Genomic DNA, 21,292 nt, shown 5'->3' on the forward strand with positions numbered 1-21,292 from the left:
AGCCATCAATTGCACCTGCTGATCATTAACCAACATTTTTCCCCAGGAACAAAGATCTGGGCATAGGAGTACTATGGCAGTGTAGTGGTTAGCATGATGCTATTGCAGTGCAGTGACCCGGGTTCATTTCCTGCTGCTGTCTATAAGGAGTTTGTACATTCTCTCTGTGACCACATGGTTTCCTCCCACATTCCAAAGACGTACCAGTTAGTAGGCTAATTGGTCACATGGTGTAATAGTTGGGCTCGTTGGTCCGGAGGGGTTTTCACCGTGCTGTATCTCTAAATTTTAAAAAAAAATAGAATCCAAGGCACACAGAGCATTCAACTCCTTTAGCACAAAATTGGAAAGGCAAACAAACAATCTGAGGAGGAGTAGTACACGGTAGCATCGTGGTTAGCTCATCGCTTTACACTACCAGCAACCAGGGTTCAATCCCCACCAGCGCCTGCACTTCCACCGAGATGCAACACAGAGCATCATAGGAAGTCATTCCTGCCTGTGGCCATCAAACTTTACAACTCTTCCCCTGGAGGGTCAGACACCCTGAGCCAATAGGCTGGTTGTGGACTTATTTCCTGGCATAATTTACATATTACTATTTATTTATGGATTTATTACTATTTAATTATGTATGGTGCAACTGTAACAAAAAACAATTTCTCTGGGATCAATAAAGTATGACTATGGCTATAAAGAGTCTGTATGTTCTCTCCATGATGGTGTGGGTTTCCTCCGGGTGCTCCAGTTTCCTCCCACAGTCCAAAGATGTGCTGGTAGGCAGGTTAATTGGTCATTGTGAATTGTCCCGTGATTGGACTAGGGGATTGCTGGGCAGTGTGGTTTGAAGGCCTGAACAGGCCTGTTCCAAGCTGTATGTCAATCAAACAGTAAGAGTCACTAGTAACCATTTGCTCGAGAAATTCAGTGGGTCAGGCAGCGCCAGTGGAGGGAAATGGACAACTATCATTTTGAGTTGACACTGGGTTGAAAGGTAGGGGGGAGATGTTATTAGGAGATGCGTCTGAGTGACTGCCTCCATTTGGAAGGGCTGTTTTGGGCCCTGGATGGTGGCGAGGGACGAGTTTAGGAACAGGCGCGAGGGAAAATGCTCGGGGAGGGGGAGGGATGAACAGACAAGGAGCTTACAGAGAGTGGTTCTTGCAGAAAGCAGAAAGGGATGAGGAATAAAGAGGTGGCTGGTGTGGAAAACTTTAAATAATGATACACCAGATGAACAAGGGCAGGGGAGCTTTATCCCTTTTCTGTCTGCGGGAAGGTGGGGTAAAAACAGATCTGGGAAATAGAGATTCTAGTGATGGCTCCATCAACGGGGGGGGGGGGGAACAAAAGCTCTGTTCTCTGAAAAAGGAAGACGTCATAGAAAAGCTCATCTCAAAAACAGACATGGTGGAGACAGGGAAACAGACACCTACTGTCACTTGTGACAGCACTTAGACCAAGTTAGCAAATGAAAGCAAATACTTAAATCTTTCTGAAGATCAGTTGATTATCGATGATTCATTGCATTAAAAGTAGAACTCAAAACACAAGTTCTATACTGCTTCAGCAGCTGAAGCACCAGAAAAATCTTAACTCTGCTGCAGAACTATTTGACTGTGACAATGTTCATTTCAACAACTTGCAACTCTGAGCCTCTAACTGTCACTGTGACCAGAACCTGCCCAGCTCAGCAAAGCCAGACTGAGAGATAACTGATCAATGTCAGATAGGAAGGATGCTCTGCAAAGAAAAAGCCACCCACACAACTTCAGTGATACAAAGGAAACTTTAACATTTTCCACTTGCTTTTAACCGAGATTAAATTCACTTTATTTATACAGTTTTACTCCAATGACTGTGTTGCTGTTGTTCTACATCATAGGCCCAGCTGTGTGTGCGTAAGTATTTGCTCAGACTCAAGTGAATGACACAGCAAGCAAATGTTACTGTACTAAACGCCAAAAAATACACTCTTATATTTTTCATAAATCCCAGTGATTCAGCATCTGGGCTCACTGAACACCGATTCCCAGTCTCTTGGACACACCATGCTTCAGTTCCCATGCACTCTGTGATACACCAGGGTCCTGATTCTCTACTTCTCCGAACACAATGGGGCCCCGTTTTCCAAGCTCCATTAAAACTTATCTTCTTCACTGGAAAATTCATGCCACTGGATAACATCTTAAATAAAAGTGACTTAAAAGGGTACTGGAGATTAAACAGAAATAACACCTGACAGTCCAGAAAAGCAGATAAAGTCCTGAATGTGCCAGGTTTTTCAATTGTTCCTGCACTGATTTGGCAAGTATAGGGATGGTTTGTTAAACAGTTCTGCTGAGGCAGGGCAAATGTATAACATGCTGAAGTTTTACTGAACTGTTTGCATTTATATTATCCTTTTTAGGCTGTCAATTACTTCACCAAAAAGTAAGATCTCCAGAGACACAAGAGGCTACAGATGTGGGAATTTGGACCAACCAACAGATAAAAGTGCAGGAGGAACTTAGTGGGTCAGTTAGCATCTGTGGAGAGAAAAGGACATTGATGGTTTGAGTTGAGACCCTTCATCTGGACCCTGAAGTTCATCAAAGTAAAACCTCTAGACTGCAAGTTCAAGTTATAGTGTTGAGCAGGGTGGTATGAACATTCAACATGAACGACTTGGCTTTGGTGGTTCAGTAATTGTGAAGAAATTATTGGTCTAAGAGGGCAAAGGAGAATGTACTGTATATCAGCGGTCCCCAACCATCGGGCCGCAGAGCATGCGCTACCGGGCCGTGAGGAAACGATATAATTTGGCGATATGAATCAGCTGAACCTTTCTTCATTCCCTGTCACGGCCACTGTTGAGCCATTACCCACGCGTCATCCATTTCAGCGGGGGAAGGAGATCAACTCCTCGAGCTTGCAAATGACGGCGGGCTGAAAAGTCTGTTTGACATAACATCTCTGCCAGCATTCCTGATCAAAGTCAAGGCTCAATATCCTGAGATAGCCACGGAAGCACTGAAAACGTTGCTTCCATTTCCAACATATCTCTGCGATGAATGTAACAAAAACTAAATTGCGGAATAGACTGGACATAAGGAACCCCCTTTGAGTATCGCTGTCTCCCATCACCCCTCGATGGGACCGTCTTGTTGCAGGGAAACAAGCCCAGGGCTCCCACTGATTCAGCGATATTGGTGCGTTGCAATGATTTAATAAGTTCATACGGGGAAAATATGCGCTGAGTTTAATATTCAAACGTTACTTAAAATGTTATGATGCTATTGACTTATATAACCATATAACAATTACAGCACGGAAACAGGCCATCTCTGCCCTTCTAGTCCGTGCCGAATGCTACTCTCACCTAGTCCCACCGACCTGCACTCAGCCCATAACCCTCCATTCCTTTCCTGTCCATGTACCTATCCAATTTTTCGTTAAATGATAATATCGAACCTGCTTCTGACACTTCTACTGGAAGTTTATTCAACACTTACTTCAAATTCCCCTGATAATTGACTTATCGTTATATTCATGCGAGGAAAATGCGCTGTGTGTTTAATAGTAAATTCGTGAGATAAAGCCTTTTAGAAACGAAATTGAGTGTACTAGCCACTTATCACCGATATTCTGGTCGTGATTAACACCCCCGTCCGAACAGAATTGCCAAAAACGATTTATAGAAAAATAATCGACACGAGTGCGCACTGCTGCCCACGCAAGGCTTCATGGTCATTGTAGTCTGTTTCTGGGTAAACGCAACGTATTTGACTGCTGCTCTTGGCCGTTGGCAACCATCCCGCCTCCACACCCCACCCCGCCCCCCTGGTCGACCGGTCCGCACTGCAAAAAAGGTTGGGGACCCCTGCTGTATATTGGTGGCCTGGTGATGTTTGCAGAGGCTAGATTGCAGTTAGAAATAGACATATGTTATGGCACTATGCTGGGAGCTTTCCAAGGGTCATTCAAAATACACAAGTTATTTAAACACCAGACTCGGTAAATGAAGACGAAATTGGACACAGGGAGACAGAATCTCTGACAGAAGTGAATGGACAGGCTTTGGCCTTCATTCTGCCAAAAGGAGGATGGAATGTGCAGCCATTTGGTGATGGCTGTGTAATTCACTCATTGTCAAGACTCACTGCTCGTTGTCCTCATCTCTGTAAAGCCAAAAAAGCTAAACCTCCACATTTGGGTATTGGGTAAGACGGCCATAACGATATGTTACCACACTGTTCCAGGCCCATTCCTGGAAGGCCGATGGACTTATTTAGGAGGCAAATCAGAACACATTTTTTGAGTGTTTTTAAATACTTCTGAAAAAGGTATTACTGTAAATATTGCAGTAGTGGAAGTTTGAAATAAGGGAATGCTGGAATAGCAAGCAGCTCGAGAAGCATTTGTGGAGCATGACATTGAGTTTAAGTTACAATACTACATGAGAACTGGCCAGCTCAGATACAAGGTGGAAAGGATGGTTATCTGAAATGACTGTATTGTTGTTCCTTGAGCTTGTAACTGAGCTTCAGTGGAATAGATGCCACTTGACCTACATTTTGTTCTTTTGCCTTTTGGTCTGGAAGTTCAAAGTTATATTTCTGAACGCAATGTTCATTCACAATCTGTTCAATCATACCGAAGGAGGAACGAGAATTGGTTTTATCAGCATCCTGCCGTGGAAGTGGCTGACTTTCTGCACACCAAAGATATGAGAGACTACAATGGTGAGGAGACTTTCTCAGTAGATGGATAAGCAAGGAAGCACAAAGCAGTTAATCAGAGCAGTATCTGAAAAGGTTTAGCTAACTTTTTCCGCATTTCATGGCCTTGCTATGACAAGGTATGGCATCGTCAACCATTAGATAGACATGCCCTTCTCAGGTTTCAATACATTTTGACAGGCAAAGTGAAATCCTATGTTGTAGATTCAACAAGTTGATAGCTCATACTTAGGTAAGGTTATGTACTCATTGAGCCATGACCGATCCTGACTTGACTGCAACAAGGTGAGGGATCCAGCCAACAATGAACTTACAGATGGTGGAAATAACACACATCAAAGTTGCTGGTGAACACAGCAGGACAGGCAGCATCTGTAGGAAGAGGTGCAGTCGACGTTTCAGGCCGAGACCCTTCGTCAGGACTAACTGAAGGAAGAGTGAGTAAGGGATTTGAAAGTTGGAGGGGGAGGGAGAGATCCAAAATGATAGGAGAAGACAGGAGGGGGAGGGATGGAGCCAAGAGCTGGACAGGTGATTGGCAAAAGGGATACGAGAGGATCATGGGACAGGAGGTCCGGGAAGAAAGACGGGAGAGGGGACCCAGAGGGTGGGCAAGAGGTATATTCAGAGGGACAGAGGGAGAAAAAGGAGAGTGAGAGAAAGAATGTGTGCATAAAAATAAGTAACAGATGGGGTACGAGGGGGAGGTGGGGCCTAGCGGAAGTTAGAGAAGTCGATGTTCATGCCATCAGGTTGGAGGCTACCCAGACAGAATATAAGGTGTTGTTCCTCCAACCTGAGTGTGGCTTCATCTTTACAGTAGAGGAGGCTGTGGATAGACATGTCAGAATGGGGATGGGATGTGGAATTAAAATGTGTGGCCACTGGGAGATCCTGCTGTCTCTGGCGGACGGAGCGTAGATGTTCAGCAAAGCGGTCTCCCAGTCTGCGTCGGGTCTCGCCAATATATAAAAGGCCACATCGGGAGCACCGGGCGCAGTATATCACCCCAGTCGACTCACAGGTGAAGAGTTGCCTCACCTGGAAGGACTGTTTGGGGCCCTGAATGGTGGTAAGGGAGGAAGTGTAAGGGCATGTGGAGCACTTGTTCCGCTTACACGGATAAGTGCCAGGAGGGAGATCAGTGGGGAGGGATGGGGGGGACGAATGGACAAGGGAGTTGTGTAGGGAGCGATCCCTGCGGAATGCAGAGGGGGGGGGGGGGAGGGAAAGATGTGCTTAGTGGTGGGATCCCGTTGGAGGTGGCGGAAGTTACGGAGAATAATATGTTGGACCCGGAGGCTGGTGGGGTGGTAGGTGAGGACCAGGGGAACCCTATTCCTAGTGGGGTGGCGGGAGGATGGAGTGAGAGCAGATGTACGTGAAATGGGGAGATGCGTTTAAGAGCAGAGTTGATAGTGGAGGAAGGGAAGCCCCTTTCTTTAAAAAATGAAGACATCTCCCTCGTCCTAGAATGAAAAGCCTCATCCTGAGAGCAGATGCGGCGGAGACGGAGGAATTGCGAGAAGGGGATGGCGTTTTTGCAAGAGACAGGGTGAGAAGAGGAATAGTCCAGATAGCTGTGAGAGTCAGTAGGCTTATAGTAGACATCAGTGAATAAGCTGTCTCCAGAGACAGAGACAGAAAGATCTAGAAAGGGGAAGGAGGTGTCAGAAATGGACCAGGTAAACTTGAGGGCAGGGTGAAAGTTGGAGGCAAACTCTCTGCATTCCGCAGGGATCGCTCCCTACACAACTCCCTTGTCCATTCGTCCCCCCCATCCCTCCCCACTGATCTCCCTCCTGCCACTTATCCGTGTAAGCGGAACAAGTGCTACACATGCCCTTACACTTCCTCCCTTACCACCATTCAGGGCCCCAAACAGTCCTTCCAGGTGAGGCAACACTTCACCTGTGAGTCGACTGGGGTGATATACTGTGTCTGGTGCTCCCGATGTGGCCTTTTATATATTGGCGAGACCCGATGCAGACTGGGAGACCGCTTTGCTGAACATCTACGCTCTGTCGGCCAGAGAAAGCAGGATCTCCTAGTGGCCACACATTTTAATTCCACATCCCATTCCCATTCTGATATGTCTAACCACAGCCTCCTCTACTGTAAAGATGAAGCCACACTCAGGTTGGAGGAACAACACCTTATATTCCGTCTGGGTAGCCTCCAACCTGATGGCATGAACATCGACTTCTCTAACTTCCGCTAGGCCCCACCTCCCCCTCGTACCCCATCTGTTACTTATTTTTATGCACACATTCTTTCTCTCACTCTCCTTTTTCTCCCTCTGTCCCTCTGAATATACCTCTTGCCCATCCTCTGGGTGTCCCCCCCCCTTGTCTTTCTTCCCGGACCTCCTGTCCCATGATCCTCTCATATCCCTTTTGCCAATCACCTGTCCAGCTCTTGGCTCCATCCCTCCCCCTCCTGTCTTCTCCTATCATTTTGGATCTCCCCCTCCCCCTCCAACTTTCAAATCCCTTACTCACTCTTCCTTCAGTTAGTCCTGACGAAGGGTCTCGGCCTGAAACGTCGACTGCACCGCTTCCTACAGATGCTGCCTGGCCTGCTGCGTTCACCAGCAACTTTGATGTGTGTTGCTTAAATTTCCAGCATCTGCAGAATTCCTGTTGTTGATGGTGGAAATACTATTTTTGCAACCGTTAATTGTCCACAGCTGCTCATCGATACCCAGTTTCTGAACTGCTGGACCTGATCTGAGTTTATCCTAATTAGAATTATAGTAATGTTACACAACATGAGGGAAGTGCATTTAATCTGACAATAAGACTTTGTCTCCATAAACACATTGCAGCAGTCATTTCTGTCATGAACAGATACAGCTTCCAGGGGTAGACTGATGAGGAAGAGCTCATCCCTCATGTTGAGTCACTCACTATCTGTCACAGCTCCAGTCTGTAGCTGTATCCTTCAGCATTTAGCCAGCTCAATTAGTACTGACACTGGTCAGCCATTCTTGGTGACGGATATTGAAATTCCACACCAGCGTACACCTTATGGCCTTGTCATTTTCAAACTAATTCTTCAAAGTGTCATTCATATTTGGAGGAGCACTCATTTATCAGGTGGGGAAAGATAGCAGCTAGCATTGTAATCTGCAGTCAAAGCTTCTCATTGTACTCCCTCTGGTCCCACACTCTCAAGTTGGACGAAATGTACAGAAGGATGAGGAGGAGAATCTAGCACATTGTCTCTGGGGTATAGTTTTGTGAGTGTGGCTAGGTCAAACTTTTTGCAGATCTGGGGGAAACAGTGGTGAATATGGCTCCCCTACTGAAGAACTACAATCAGTACCAAATTTCAATGCCAGGAGAAATATCTGAATTCTGGAATATGCTGAGTTTTGAAGAGTTATCAATGGAGGAAGAAATCCGGCCTTGAGTTTGGCAGGGATAGTTTGACGTAAGGCTCCAACAACCAATACATGCCCTAGTACAAAGAGCATTTGGGCAAGGACACATTCAGCCCAAGCTTGACTATTCTTCACATTTTACACTTGTCATCATTCCTTCCAACCTAGTTGACACTGGAATGAGAAAAATGAGTGGATTTCAGTTGCCTTTCATTTTAAACAATCTGAAATTAAATACTGATGTATGTATATCCATCCTATACCAGTGCCAGGACAAATGTGCACAATCCCAAGGATCAGCATTTTCAAGAACTTGAGTTTACACTTAATCACTTGTTCCCATAAAAAGCCTTATTCCATCCCATCCTGGCTGATCCCAATTGTACCAAATCATGTTTGCTGTCTTAACCTATGAATATAGACCAATTTAAGGTTATCATAGCCAGGGGTGGTAATGGGGACAAGCTCCCACTACCTATTTAATGCTCCCAATGGCGTGCTCCTCAAATAGCCTCTGACAACCAAGTCCAGCTCCTGGCCTTCCTGTGGATTAGCTACTCAGCCAGGCAGAACCGTTCCTACTGACAGGAGAAAGGGAAAGGGTGGGTTACTGGCACCTTAAAACCAGTCGCTTTGGGCAGATGGGGCTTGGCAGCTCATCTAGGAAAAGGAAAACTCTGATCTCAGACCTTCGCTGCCTTGCTGCTCCACCTGCTCATGGGGGGAGGTTTCGGGAGTAAACGCTGAGGGAAAAATCCGGAGCTGGAGTCCCTAAGGCAGTCCTACGTTGAGTTCAATGCTGACTGGCAGCTCCTGCGATGCCGCTGGTATCAAACTGTATCGGTCTCTGCCGTTCTTTTGGGTTCAGCAGATGCATGGACAGTGGGAGCTTCCTACGTGGGCAGTGGTTTGCTCTCCACATCGTACTGCTCAGGCTTGTGTATCTAGACAGCTAGAACATAATATCCATAGTCAACTCTGACTGATGGAGGCCTCAGACAGATCAACTTACTGGCATATGTCTGGTTTTACCATTCACTTCCAGGAGTAGCTAGACTGCAGCTTTTATCAAAACAACAGTGACTGCAAAACTATCAGCTTTTGATTTAAATCCATGAACATTTTCTTAGATTTCTCACCTTTGACCCCCCCCCCCCCCCCCAAAATCTCCAACATGACCTTACTGACAAAGAATCTGTCAACACACACAAAAAGTGCTGGTGAGTGCAGCAGGCCAGGCAGCATCTATAGGAAGATCCTGACGGAGGGTCTCGGCTCAAAACGTCGACTGTACCTCTTCCTCTAGATGCTGCCTAGCCTGCTGCGTTCACCAGCATTTTTTGTGTGTGTCGCTTGAATTTCCAGCATCTGCAGATTTCCTCGTGTTTGTGTTTTTAAAGAATCTGTCAGATTACTTTCTTATCTTGTGTCTTTCTAAACTCACTTTGTCAACAAGACCCAACTCTTTCAGTTATATTCCTGTAAAATAACTTAAATGGTATTTAAAGTTCAGCTTGATTATATTGGAAAAGCCAAGTCATGGACAACAAGAACTTAGAGCAATGTTTCAACAGTAGAGATAGGAGGCTGAGGCAGTAGTCAGCTGATGCCATAGGATAAAATGGGCAAACTTTGTGAACAGTGAGATACGCAGTCAGAGTTCTTGGGGTCAAATACAATACCAGAGAGCAGACAGAGCAAGAAGCAGATATCACAAAAAAATGTTCACAATGGGAAAATAGTGAAGACAAAAAGATCAAAGAAATTGAGTTAAAACTATTACCAGGGGATACAAACAAAGTAAGAGGTCAAAAAGAATTAGTGGAAGGACAAACAAGGAGATAACTTCATGAGGTGCTCAAAGCCATAGGGGAAAAAATCAGCTAGATCATAGTTTAGCAGTTGTTGAACAGACAGATTTGTGCACATTAACTAGGTAATGCCACGCAAGGTGTCAACTGCTTCCTCATACTCAAGACATTTTCCAGCCACTAGGGTTCAATCACAGCCACTTCACAAGGAGCTGAATCCACAAATGGGCAACAAAGTATGTGAATACATGACTTTGCTTCAAATAATATTAGTTGCAGGATAAATATAACCAACGTATGGATTCACAAGTCACTTAATGATGGTCCTGAGAGTACAGTGGATTGCTCTTTTTTCATAATGAGAATATTGACCTTGAGAAGATCTACTCCCCTCTCCTTTACGGAAGTTAACCTCAAATGAAAGATTTTAAAACCTCTGAGATATTTCTATTTACTCTAAAGGCAGCTAGCTGGGATTACTTCTCATGGTAATTTCACCTTTACAACAGAGCATTCCTTCAATGCTGGAGTTGGAGAAGGTTTCCAATAGGAAACTATAGAGAGGACAGCCTATTAACCATATAGTCACACCACTATGTTACAGTCACTACCACTTAATACAATATAATAACAATAAATAGGAACTCTTGTTGTAACCAAAGCGAAAACCCCAGACCTTTGAGCCCCATGCTTACTTGCTGGACATGTGGCTCCTTTGCAAAGGACATTCGAGCCACAGAATGCGAAGACAATGTCAACTCATGATCCTTCATCTCTCCTTCTTCAATCTCCACAATACCTTACATCAGAAAAAAATAAATATTAGTTTATAAACCATCTCCACAGAAAAGCTTTCTGAAATGTTCCTAATACAAACCAATGGTATGCATTAACATCAACTCCATTTATATAGAGCATCTTTAATGCAGTAAAAGTGTTCTAAAATATCTCATAGAAAGAACAGCAGAAAACAAATTAATACGAAGTCACATTGGTTGGTTTTAAGCAAGATCTTGAAGGGGAGAAAAAACAGATAGAGCAAGGTTGTTCTGGGAGAGTTTAGGGCCTTGTCAGCTCACAGTACAGACATCAGTATTGGAGTCATTAAAAATCTCAGGTGGCTAGAGTTAAAGGAAGGGTTTATATTACTGAGGTGATTATATAATGGGCTGATATAGGACAATGAATGTAAAAAATTGAGACACACAAACTAGGAGCCAGCTAGCTCAGTGTTCATCAGGAGGCGCTAATCATGATACAGGCAGTTTGGACTTCTAGTTTACAGAGAGAAACAGAGGTCAGTCTGGAATGGAACAATCACATCTAGAGGCCACAAATAAATAGATTCTACACCCCTTATGTTGAGTGTTAACATCCCTAAAGATCTGTCCTGGGTCCAACACATTGATGCAATTCCAAAGACATGCCAGAGGCTATATTTCATTGAGTTTGAGGAAATTTGGTAGCAAATTGTACAGTGGAGAGCATTCTGCCCAGTTACATCACTACCTTGTATGGAGACGCCAATGGATAGGGTCAGAGGGTTGTAAAGTCAGTCTGCTCTATCACAGCCACTAGCCTCCCCACCATGAAGGAAATCTTCACAAGCCGCTGCATCAAGAAGGTGACATCCATTGTTGGGGACCCTCATCATTCAGAACATGTCCCCTTCTCATTGCTACCACCAGGGAGGAGGTACAGGAGCCTGAAAAAACACACTCAACGTTTGAGGAACAGCTTCTTCCTCTCCAGCATTAGATTTCTGAATAGTCCATGATTACTACTTCACCATTTTGCTTTCTTTGTGCACAGCCAAACAAAACAGCTTCACTCTGATGCCAAGGAGCAACAGTACCAACAGTCATACACAGTGCAAGGTCCATATAGCACATAAGAAAGCAAGCAGACAAAATACAGTCACACGAAAAAGTAGTCCAAGACCCAGAGTGCATGAGTGTTGCAGCAGTCGAACACAATACAGCTGTCGAGTGAGCATGAGGTGGGGGGGGGGGGAGGGGTTACAGAGAGAGAGCATTGACTCCAGCTTGGACACCGTGCCACACTGCTCTCAGCACTCCGGAGGGGTGTACTGACTCCAACACCTCTCTCCTTGGTGACAGAGTGGCTCGAGGCTTGGTCCTCGCTACAAACATGGCCATGCAGCTCCCCCGCCGTCCGTCAATAAATCAGTGAATGCAGTATCCACATTAACAATGTCCAACAGGGTCTTGCCATCACAAGAGGTGTGAGTAAGATGATCACTTGCAGTTAGACCGCACACCACCTTTGTGCACCTTCTCCGATCCAACACTTCTCTGATGCAGGCAGCAGCATGACCTGCACCAAGTCCAGCACCTTCAGTTTCTCTGCCAACTAGTAACTCACTGATGGGGTTGACCTGCGGTAATTTAAGTATATTCAATGCTTGAATAGGGGCAAACAGGAATCTTTGCAGTCCATATATCATGGAGCCTTCACAGCAAACAATTCCACTCATACCACACCAGGGGAAAGAGAATAAACTGGGCCAGGGCAGGTAACAACTGTGAAAACTGAAAAGGATTAGAGTTAAGAATAATAGCAGTGATGCAAGAGGAAACTTATACAATCCACTGCTTTTGGTTTTTCCTCATCCTTTTAATAGATATGAACTACATTACTGCAGAGTATAATCACTAAACAAGACCATGTGAATAGAATTTAGCATTAAGAGAGGGTGATCATTTTGCATCCTACAGTCAGTGGGAATTAGAGGAGAGATATTGTACAGAAGCAAATCAGACAAAGGCACACGAGCAATAGGGTTGTAACAAAAACGGATTTTAACTTTCCCAGTATTGACTGGGATTTGCCATCTTGCAAAGGTTTAGATGGAATGGTATTTGCAAAGTGTGCCCAAGAGTGCTTTCTGAGACAATAGGTGGATTGTCCAAACAGAGAAAAGAGACAGTAGTTGACTTTACCTTAGGGAAAGGAATTGAGCAGGTGGGATAAGTGTCAGAGGGGGATCTCTTCAGGAACAGTGACTATATTTATGTAAGTTTCAAAGTAGTTATGGAAAGGGTCCTCAAGTTAAGGTCCTAAATCGGAAGAAAGCTGATTATAGCAGCATAAAAGACAACCTGCAGAAAGCAGATCAGGAGAAGATGCTTGTAGGTAAAGTGTCAAGTGAGAATCTTTCAAAAGAGAATTATAAGACCACAGGGCGTGTTCCAGTAGGAGTGAAAAGGCCAGAGATAGCATAGCTTGGGAAACTTTGATAATAAAGGGTAGACTTTTTTTTAAAAAGAAGGCCTATGACAGATATAGGCAACAGAAATTGAGAAAGACTCTTAAGAAACATAGAGAGCAAAGGGGAGCACTTAGAGAAGGGCACAAGGGGGCCATGAGATATCCTTGGCAGTTAAGATGAAGAAGAACCTAAGAGTGAGCGGGAAAGAGTAGTCCCCTAGATGTGGAGTCAGGAGCTGTGGGCAAGGCCCTTAAAAAGCATGTCTCATCTCTATTCACTAAGGATAAGGAAGGTTTTGGGTAACTTTGATAGTCAGTTCCATATCAGCATTAAGAAGCTGAAGATATTAGAAATCTTAGAACATATAAGGGTGACTAAATTGCCAGGGCCAGATGAAATCTATCTCAGGGTGCAAGGCAGAAGACTGCGGGGGCCCTGACAGTATTTTTTGATTCATCATTAAGCACGGGTGAGGTACCAGAATACAGGTTATAGAAGTTAACAGTATTCCTTTATTTAAGAAGGGAAATGGGTTAAGGCAAACAATCACAGGCCAGTGAGTCTTATATCAATCATAAGGAAATTAATGCAGGAAATTCCAAGGGATGGTCAAGGAATAGCCCGCATGGCTTTGTGCAGACAAAATTCTGTCTCACAAATCTCACTGAGATTTTAAGGAAGTGACTAAAATGACTGATGAAGGCAGAGTGGTAGAGCTTGCCTACATAGAATTTAGTAGGGCATTTGACAAGGTCCTGCATAATGAGCTAGTCCAGAAGGTCGACAGGTGGAATTTAAGGTAATCTGGCGAACTGGATCCAGAAGTGGCTTGTTGATAGGAAGCTTGGAAATCTGTGACAAGTAGTGTACCACAGGAGTCAGAGCTGGGTCTTCCATTAATTGTGATATATATTAATAACTTACATGTGAATGTAGGAGGTACGATTCGAAGTTTGTAAATGACACAAAAATCAGGGGTGTTACAGATAGTAAGGAAGGCTGTCTTAGGCTACAGCAGGATAAAGATCATGGAAAGTTGGACAAATGGAACTTAATCCCAACAAGTGTGACGTGATCCATTTTGGGAAGTCAAATTGGAGTAGAAGTACGGTAAATAATAGGGTACTAGGAAATGTTGATGAACATTGAGGTTCAAGTCTATTATTCCAAAAGTGGCATCAAGAGCTGAAAGGTAACATTGCAACTATACAAATCAATGGTCAGGCCACAACTGGGTCACTGTATGCAGGTCTGGTCACCACATTCCAGGTAAGGTGTGATTTTGTTGGAAACAGATTCTAGTGGATGTTGTCTGGATTTACGGAGAGAGACTGGACTTTATTTTCACTGGAGCAACCGCATGGAGAAAATGAAATGATGAGGGGCAGCGAAAAGATCATTATCTTTTACGCATGGTAGGTGTAATGTATTATGTGAGTATTCGTAGCGTCAGAGTGCGTATGACATCAGGACGTGGAGAAGTAAACACTGGAAGTCTAGTGAATAAACATGGTTGTTCAATCTACAGCAGTGTCCGAGTCACAACTATATAATCATGTCAACTCAGATAGAGGACATTGTGTCTCAGTGTGCTGTCTGTAATGAAAACAAAAACAGCAATCCAAGAGAGCCTCTGCTTCCCCACCCACTACCAGGAAGACCATGGGAGAAGATTGGCAAAGATCTCTTTCACTACAATGGTGCAGAATATCTGCTTTGTGTGGACTATTCAAAATATATGGAGATCACCAAGTTAAGTGACACGTCCAGTCGAGGTGTCATTACCGCAATGAAGTCGACATTCGCAAGACATGGTATTCCAGATATTGTCGTTAGTGACAATGGTCCACAATATGCCAGTGGTGAGTTCAGAGGGTTCTCAGAAAGCTGGGAATTTCAACATGTTACTTCCAGTCCAGGGCACGCTCAGTCTAATGGACAAGCAGAGAGAACTGTACAAAATGTCAAGAACATGCTCAAGAAGGCACATAGCAGCAACGGTGACCCTTACATTGCTCTGCTTGAATACCGCAACACACCGATTGAGGGTGTGGGGTTCTCTCCTGCGCAGATGTTGATGGGACGTCGTCTGAAGTCCAAACTGCCAACATCCACAACTCTACTGACTCCTGAAGGTAATGCTCAAGTACATGACAAACAAAAGTACAAGCAAATAAAGCAAAAGGGCTACTATGACAGACATACAAGACAGTTGCCAGATCTGCACACAGGTGAAAATGTCAGAATACAGAGAGGAGACATTTGGCAACCAGCTGTGGTTGTGAACAGACATCAGCAACCAAGATCCTTCATAGTTCGCACGCCAGATGGAAGAGTCTACAGGAGGAGCAGGAAGCATCTGCTGAAGACAGGAGAGAGGGAGTTTCCACGTACAGATGCACAGGACATTTCCACATATACAGACATGGAAACAAACGACACCAAGAGTGATGCAGACCACAAAGACACAGAGGTCACTCGAGAGACTGACACTGATGAAGGACAAGCACAGTCACAGTTGTATCACACACGGTCTGGGAGACAAGTCAAACTTCCAGCTAGATACAGAGACTAGACATACATACAGTCTCACACAGTTTGAGGCAAAGTCACACATGTCATAAGTTCCAAGGTATGAAATAAAAGGTTTATTAGTCTATGTTAGTAAAAGAAAATACACTGCTGTTAGTATTGTAAGATACAATGCAGAATATAGTACAAGGTAAGTTTTTTTAGTTTATGTCATGGTTGTTGCACTGTAAGAAGGACATACCTAGAGGCATTGTTTTGGTAATTCACAGTGTTGTAAAAAGAAAAAAAAAATCTTGAGAAGGGGGATATAATGTATTGTGTGAGTATTCGTAGCGTTAGAGTGCGTATGATGTCAGGACGTGGAGAAGTAAAAATGGAAGTCTGGATAATAAACGTGGCTGTTCAATCTACAGCAATGTCCGAATCACATCAATATTACAGTAGGGATATTAAATACAAAAGGCCATAGCTTTAAGGCAAGAGGAAGGAACTTTATAGAGGACTACAGGGGAAAGATTTGGTTCACATTTGGGCTGTAGTGCAAGTATGGATGCCAAAATGAAATTCGTAACATTTAGCTGGGTACAGACAGTTCCAAAATAAGGAGTGGAAAATATTCCAAACAATACAGCCTTATTAGCACACTGGAAACTAAAATATTGCACTATTAATAATCCCAAATAGTCTCAAAAAGGCTGTTCCAACTAAATGCACATCAATCATCTCCATTGTCCAGCTCAGAGACTCAGTGGTGAACAGAGAATTCAGGGGAACAGACACTGCTCCAAACCCATGCAAGTAAAAATCTGTCATAGAAATTTTATTTGCTTTATGTCTGTGCTAGAATTCACAAAAACGCAAACGTGCTGAAATCAACAGTAGAAACATTATGGCCATAACCCCAAACATTTATAAGGATAGGACAGATTACAATAAAGTTCAAAGTAAATTTATTATCAAAGTACATACATCACGATATACAACCATGAGATTCATTTTCTGGTGGGCATACCCAATAAATCTATAACAGAATAATGACCAAAACAGAATCAGTGAAAGACCAATTAGTGTGGGCGTTCAATTAGTGTGTAAAAGACAACAAACTTTGCAAATACAAGAAAGAAAGAAATAATTGTAACAAACAAATATGCAATAAATATTGAGAACATGAAATGAAGAGCCCTTGAAAATGAGTCCGTAGGTTGTGGGAACAGTCCAGGGATGGGGCAAGTGAAGTTATTCCCTTTGGTTCAGGAGCCTGATGGTTGAGGGGTAACAATTGTTCCTGAACCTGGTGGTGAGAGTCCTGAGGTTCCTGTACCTTCTTCCCGATGGCAGCAGTGAGAAGAGAGAATGACCAGGATGGAGGGGGTCCCTAATAATGGATGCAGCTTTCCTGTGATAACACTCCACGTAGATGTGCTCAATGGTGGGGAGGGCTTTACCCATGATCTCCTGGGCCGATTTCACTACATTTTGTAGGATTTTTCATTCGAGGGTATTGGTATTTCCATACCAGGCTGTGATGCAGCCAATCAATATATTCTCTGCCACACATCTATAGAAGTTTGTCAAAGTTATAGATGTCATTCCAAATCTTTGCAAATTCCTAAGAAGTAGAAGCCCTGCTGTATTTTCTTTGTAATTGCATTTACGTGCTAGGGCCAGGACAGGTCCTCTGAAATGGTAACATCTAGGAATTTAAAGCTGCTGACCCTCTCCACCTCTGATCCTCCAGTGAGGACTGGCTCATGGGCCTCCGGTTTCCTTCTCCTGAAGTAAAAAAAAAATCAACTCCTTGGTCTTGCTGACACTGAGTGAGAGGTTGTTGTTGTGGCACCACTCAGATTTTTAATCTCCCTCCCATTTACGGATTCACCACCACTTTTGATTCAGCCAACAATTGTGCTGTCAGCAAACCTGAATATGGCTTTGCAGCTCTGCTTAGTCACACAGTCGAAAGTGCAAAGTGAGTAAAACAGGGGGCTAAGCACACAGCCTTGTGGTGCACCTGTGCTGATGGTGATTGTGGCGGAGATGTTGTTGCTAACCTGAACTGACTGGGGTCTGCAAGTGAGGAAATTGAGGATCCAACTGGCCAAGGAGGCCAAGGTCCTGAAGGTTATTGATTAGTTTTGAAGGACGATAGTATTGAATGTTGAGCTGTAATCAGTAAGAGCATCCTGATGTATGCACATTTGCTGTCCAGATGATTTAGGGTTGAGTGACAAGCCAAGGCAACGGCATCTGTCATGGACCTGTTGCTCAGGTAGGCAAGTTAGAGTGGATCCAAGTTGCTTCTCAGAGGAGTTTACCTGCTTCATCACCAACCTCTCAAAACATGTCTTCACAGAGCATGTAAGTGCCACTGGATCCTGGTCATTGAGGCAGATTACCATATTCTTCTTAGGCACCAGTCTAATTGAAGCTTGCTTGAAGCATGTGGGTACCTCAGACTGCCGAAGTGAGGGGTTAAAGATCTCAGTGAACGCTCCAGCCAAATGATCAGCACAGGTCAGGTTGTGAGTGCACGGCCAGGCACCCTGAATGCTTCTCACAAGTACACTCTTCTGAAGGATGCTCAAAGACTTAAATCACAAGATCATCAGGGCCTGTGGGAGTTTGTGATGGTTCCTCCATGTTTTGATGGTCAAAGTGAATATAGAAGGCAGTGAGGTCATCTGGAAACGAAGCCCTGTGTTGCCCATGTTGCTTGATTTTACTTTATAAAGAGGCGATAGTACTCAAGCCCTGCCACAACTGTCGAGCATCCTTCACTGACTCAGGATTAGTCCAAAATTGCCACTCCAGCCGCGAGATGGCTTTCCAGAGGTTGTTCCTAGACCTCTTGTAACTTTCTTGGTCACCACACTTGAATGCCTCTGATCTAGTCCTCAGCAGATTGTGGATCTCATGGTTCATCCAGGGGTTTCTGGTTGGGAAAGACTGAATGATCTTGTGAGGAAACCACTCATCTACAACTGTTTTTATGAAGTCCATAACAACCATGGAGTATTCACTCAGATCCAGCAACTCAAAGCAATCCCACTTCTCTGGAGGAGGAGGCTCCTCTGCCTTCCACGACCACCTCTTTGTTGTCCTCATCTCTGGAGCCTTGCTCTTTAGCCTCTGCCTGTATGCAGATAGGAGGACAGGCAAGTGATCAGATTTACCAAAATGTGACCTGGACATGGAATGGTAGGCATTCCTTATCTTAGTATAACAGTGGTCTAGTGTGTTGGCACCTCTGGTGCTACAGGTTATCTGCTGATGGTACCTGGGCGGGGTTTTATTCAAACAAACCTGGTTGAATACAATCTAAAAGGCATTGTGATGGACTATTTCTTGTTTGGTGACGGCATCATGCAGTATCTCAAGCTCTTGATTACAGTCGGCCACTGGTGGTATGTAAACTCCAGTGAGGATCATGGATGAGAAGTCCCTAGAAAATAGAACGGGTGCCATTTGATGCTTAGGTGTTCAAGGTCCCGCAAATTATATAAAAAGTGTTGTGAAAGGTTATGACAGCTAATGAAACATCAAATGCCATTTGCTTTTTAGGGGACTAGGAACTTACAAATATAGAAAGCTCAAAAGGAATTTATAACAGCGAGCAATGAGAAGGTTCTCTTGCTTTAGCATGAGGTACTTGGTATATTCACTATTTCTTCAAAAGACATCTTCACTTCAGGCTGGTTGGCTGCATTTTCATATTTTTTTAAAAAAGCAAACAATTCTGAGGCAAACATCCAGAGGTATTTAGGCTTAGAGATAAAGGGGAAAAATAGATAGATGCCAAATCTGTATAACAAAAATGCTTTTCCTGTTTGGATAATATCTATCTACAAAGGACTCTCTGATAACCATGTCAGCAAAAGCAAGTTATAAAAAGAGATATACAGAGGAACCTATGCAATGCTGATTGACTACATTCAATTTCTATTCTATTCAGCAAGAATATCACAGAGTGCAAAGACATTAACAGAAATTAATTCGCAATTTGATATAATTCCAGAGATATCAACATTTAAATCCAAAATTATGCCTGTACTGTGCCTGTTGAAAGCTGATTCTCTAACTTTTGGTGATTCACTGCAATGGATTAGAGACGGGTTAACAAGTTGTGCTGCTTTTTTTTTTTAAAAACAGTGGAAATTTATTTTATTTTTTTTTTTGAGGGTGTTGCCAGAAACTTTGAAGACACAAGAACAGCAATGTTATTACTTGGTTAAAGAGATGCAGCTGGCGTTGGAAAAGCAGAATGGTAATTTGGTCACGTTACTCATAGCATTCTAATGCAACAGCCAGAAAACAAGGGAGGAGAATAATCTGTACTTCACTGCTAAAATCCTACTCATAAAAAAAATCTGTATTTTATTTTAAAAAGGAACGTTAGTATGAGATAGCACAGGACTTAAACTTACAAAGCTTTCCAAGCTCCAGATCAGATCCAATGGTCGGGAACTGACACTTCATTGCAGTCCAAAAGAAATGCCACAGTTGTAGTGGTGCCATCTTCTGGTTCTGATAACTATCTTTGCAACTCAGGGCAAGCCCTCGTCATTTCAGTTGCCAGCTGTGACGAGAATACACGTAGATTAAGATGTCCAGAGGTATGAGGTGGTGAAAGAGGCCATCCTCAGGATTTATGAGTGGGTCCCGGAGGCATACCGGCAGAGGTTCCGGAATGCGAGGAAGCAGTGGGACTGCACGTATTTAGAGTTTGCCCGTGAGATGCAGACATATTGTGAGCGTTGGTGCACCTCGAAGGGGGTAGAGGGGCATTATGACAGACTGCTACAGCTGATCCTGGTTGAGAAGTTTAAAGGTTGTGTCCCTGAGGGTATGAGACCCTACCTAGATGAGAAAGATGCAGCCACGTTAGCCGCAACTGCTAAGTTAGCGGATGAGTATGCGTTGACGCATAAAATGAAGTTTGCCCCGAGTAAAGGCTACCAGAAGGGTAGTCAGGACGGCGGGGAGAGTCCGCCGGAAAAGTCAGAAAGTAAGCCGGGGATAAGGGAGCAGTCTGGTAGGAAGTCTCCTGGGGTCCTCTGTTATAATTGCGGGAAAGTCGGACACTTTGCGTCCAGGTGCTTTGCCCCAAAGAAGGAGACGGGAAAAGGGAAAACGGCGATTTTGACTGGCTGTATCGAGCTGGTAAACGAACCGTTAGGGGAGGACAGGTCTGCCAAAGTTCAGGAAGGGCGTGAGAGGTTTATCTCGGCCGGATTGGTGTCAGTGAAGGAGGGGTTAAAACCAGTTCCAGTGCGGATCTGGAGAGACACGGGAGCGTGTCAGTCACTAATACTGAAGAGTGTATTAGAGTTTAGCTCAGAGACCCAGACTGGGGAGGTCAAGGTCAAAGGTACTGGAGAAGGGACAGAGGCAGTCCCTTTGCACCAGATACACCTACAAAGCAACCTGGTCTCTGGACTAGTCATGATCGGGGTGAGGTCCGAATTACCGATGAAAGGCGTGGAAGTCTTGCTCGATAATGACCTCGCCGGGGGAATCGTGTTCCCAGCAGTGAGATTGACAGGTTAGCCTGCCAGCATTGAGGCCCCGCCCATGGACTCACAGGTTCATCACGGGGCTGCGGTGGTAAATT

General features: G+C 44.1%; 1 protein-coding gene across 2 annotated transcripts in view; it reads right to left on the reverse strand.

Moving 5' to 3' along the window:
* The window catches only part of thap4 (THAP domain containing 4), a 56,895-nt gene that overhangs the window by 9,435 nt on the left and 26,168 nt on the right, over positions 1–21,292 (reverse strand). The window contains exons 4-5 of one of the 2 annotated variants that reach the window (XM_072255812.1): positions 10,613–10,716; positions 8,226–8,280 (exon numbers count right to left, since the gene is read on the reverse strand). In XM_072255812.1, coding sequence (XP_072111913.1) covers positions 8,257–8,280; positions 10,613–10,716 — 128 coding nt within the window. In that variant the 3' untranslated portion in view covers positions 8,226–8,256. Of the gene's footprint in view, positions 1–8,225; positions 8,281–10,612; positions 10,717–21,292 lie in introns of those variants that run through there. The other variant, XM_072255811.1, reaches the window with a different exon arrangement.

The sequence above is a fragment of the Mobula birostris genome, chromosome 4, assembly GCF_030028105.1.
Source record: "Mobula birostris isolate sMobBir1 chromosome 4, sMobBir1.hap1, whole genome shotgun sequence".
Lineage (NCBI taxonomy): Eukaryota > Metazoa > Chordata > Chondrichthyes > Myliobatiformes > Myliobatidae > Mobula > Mobula birostris.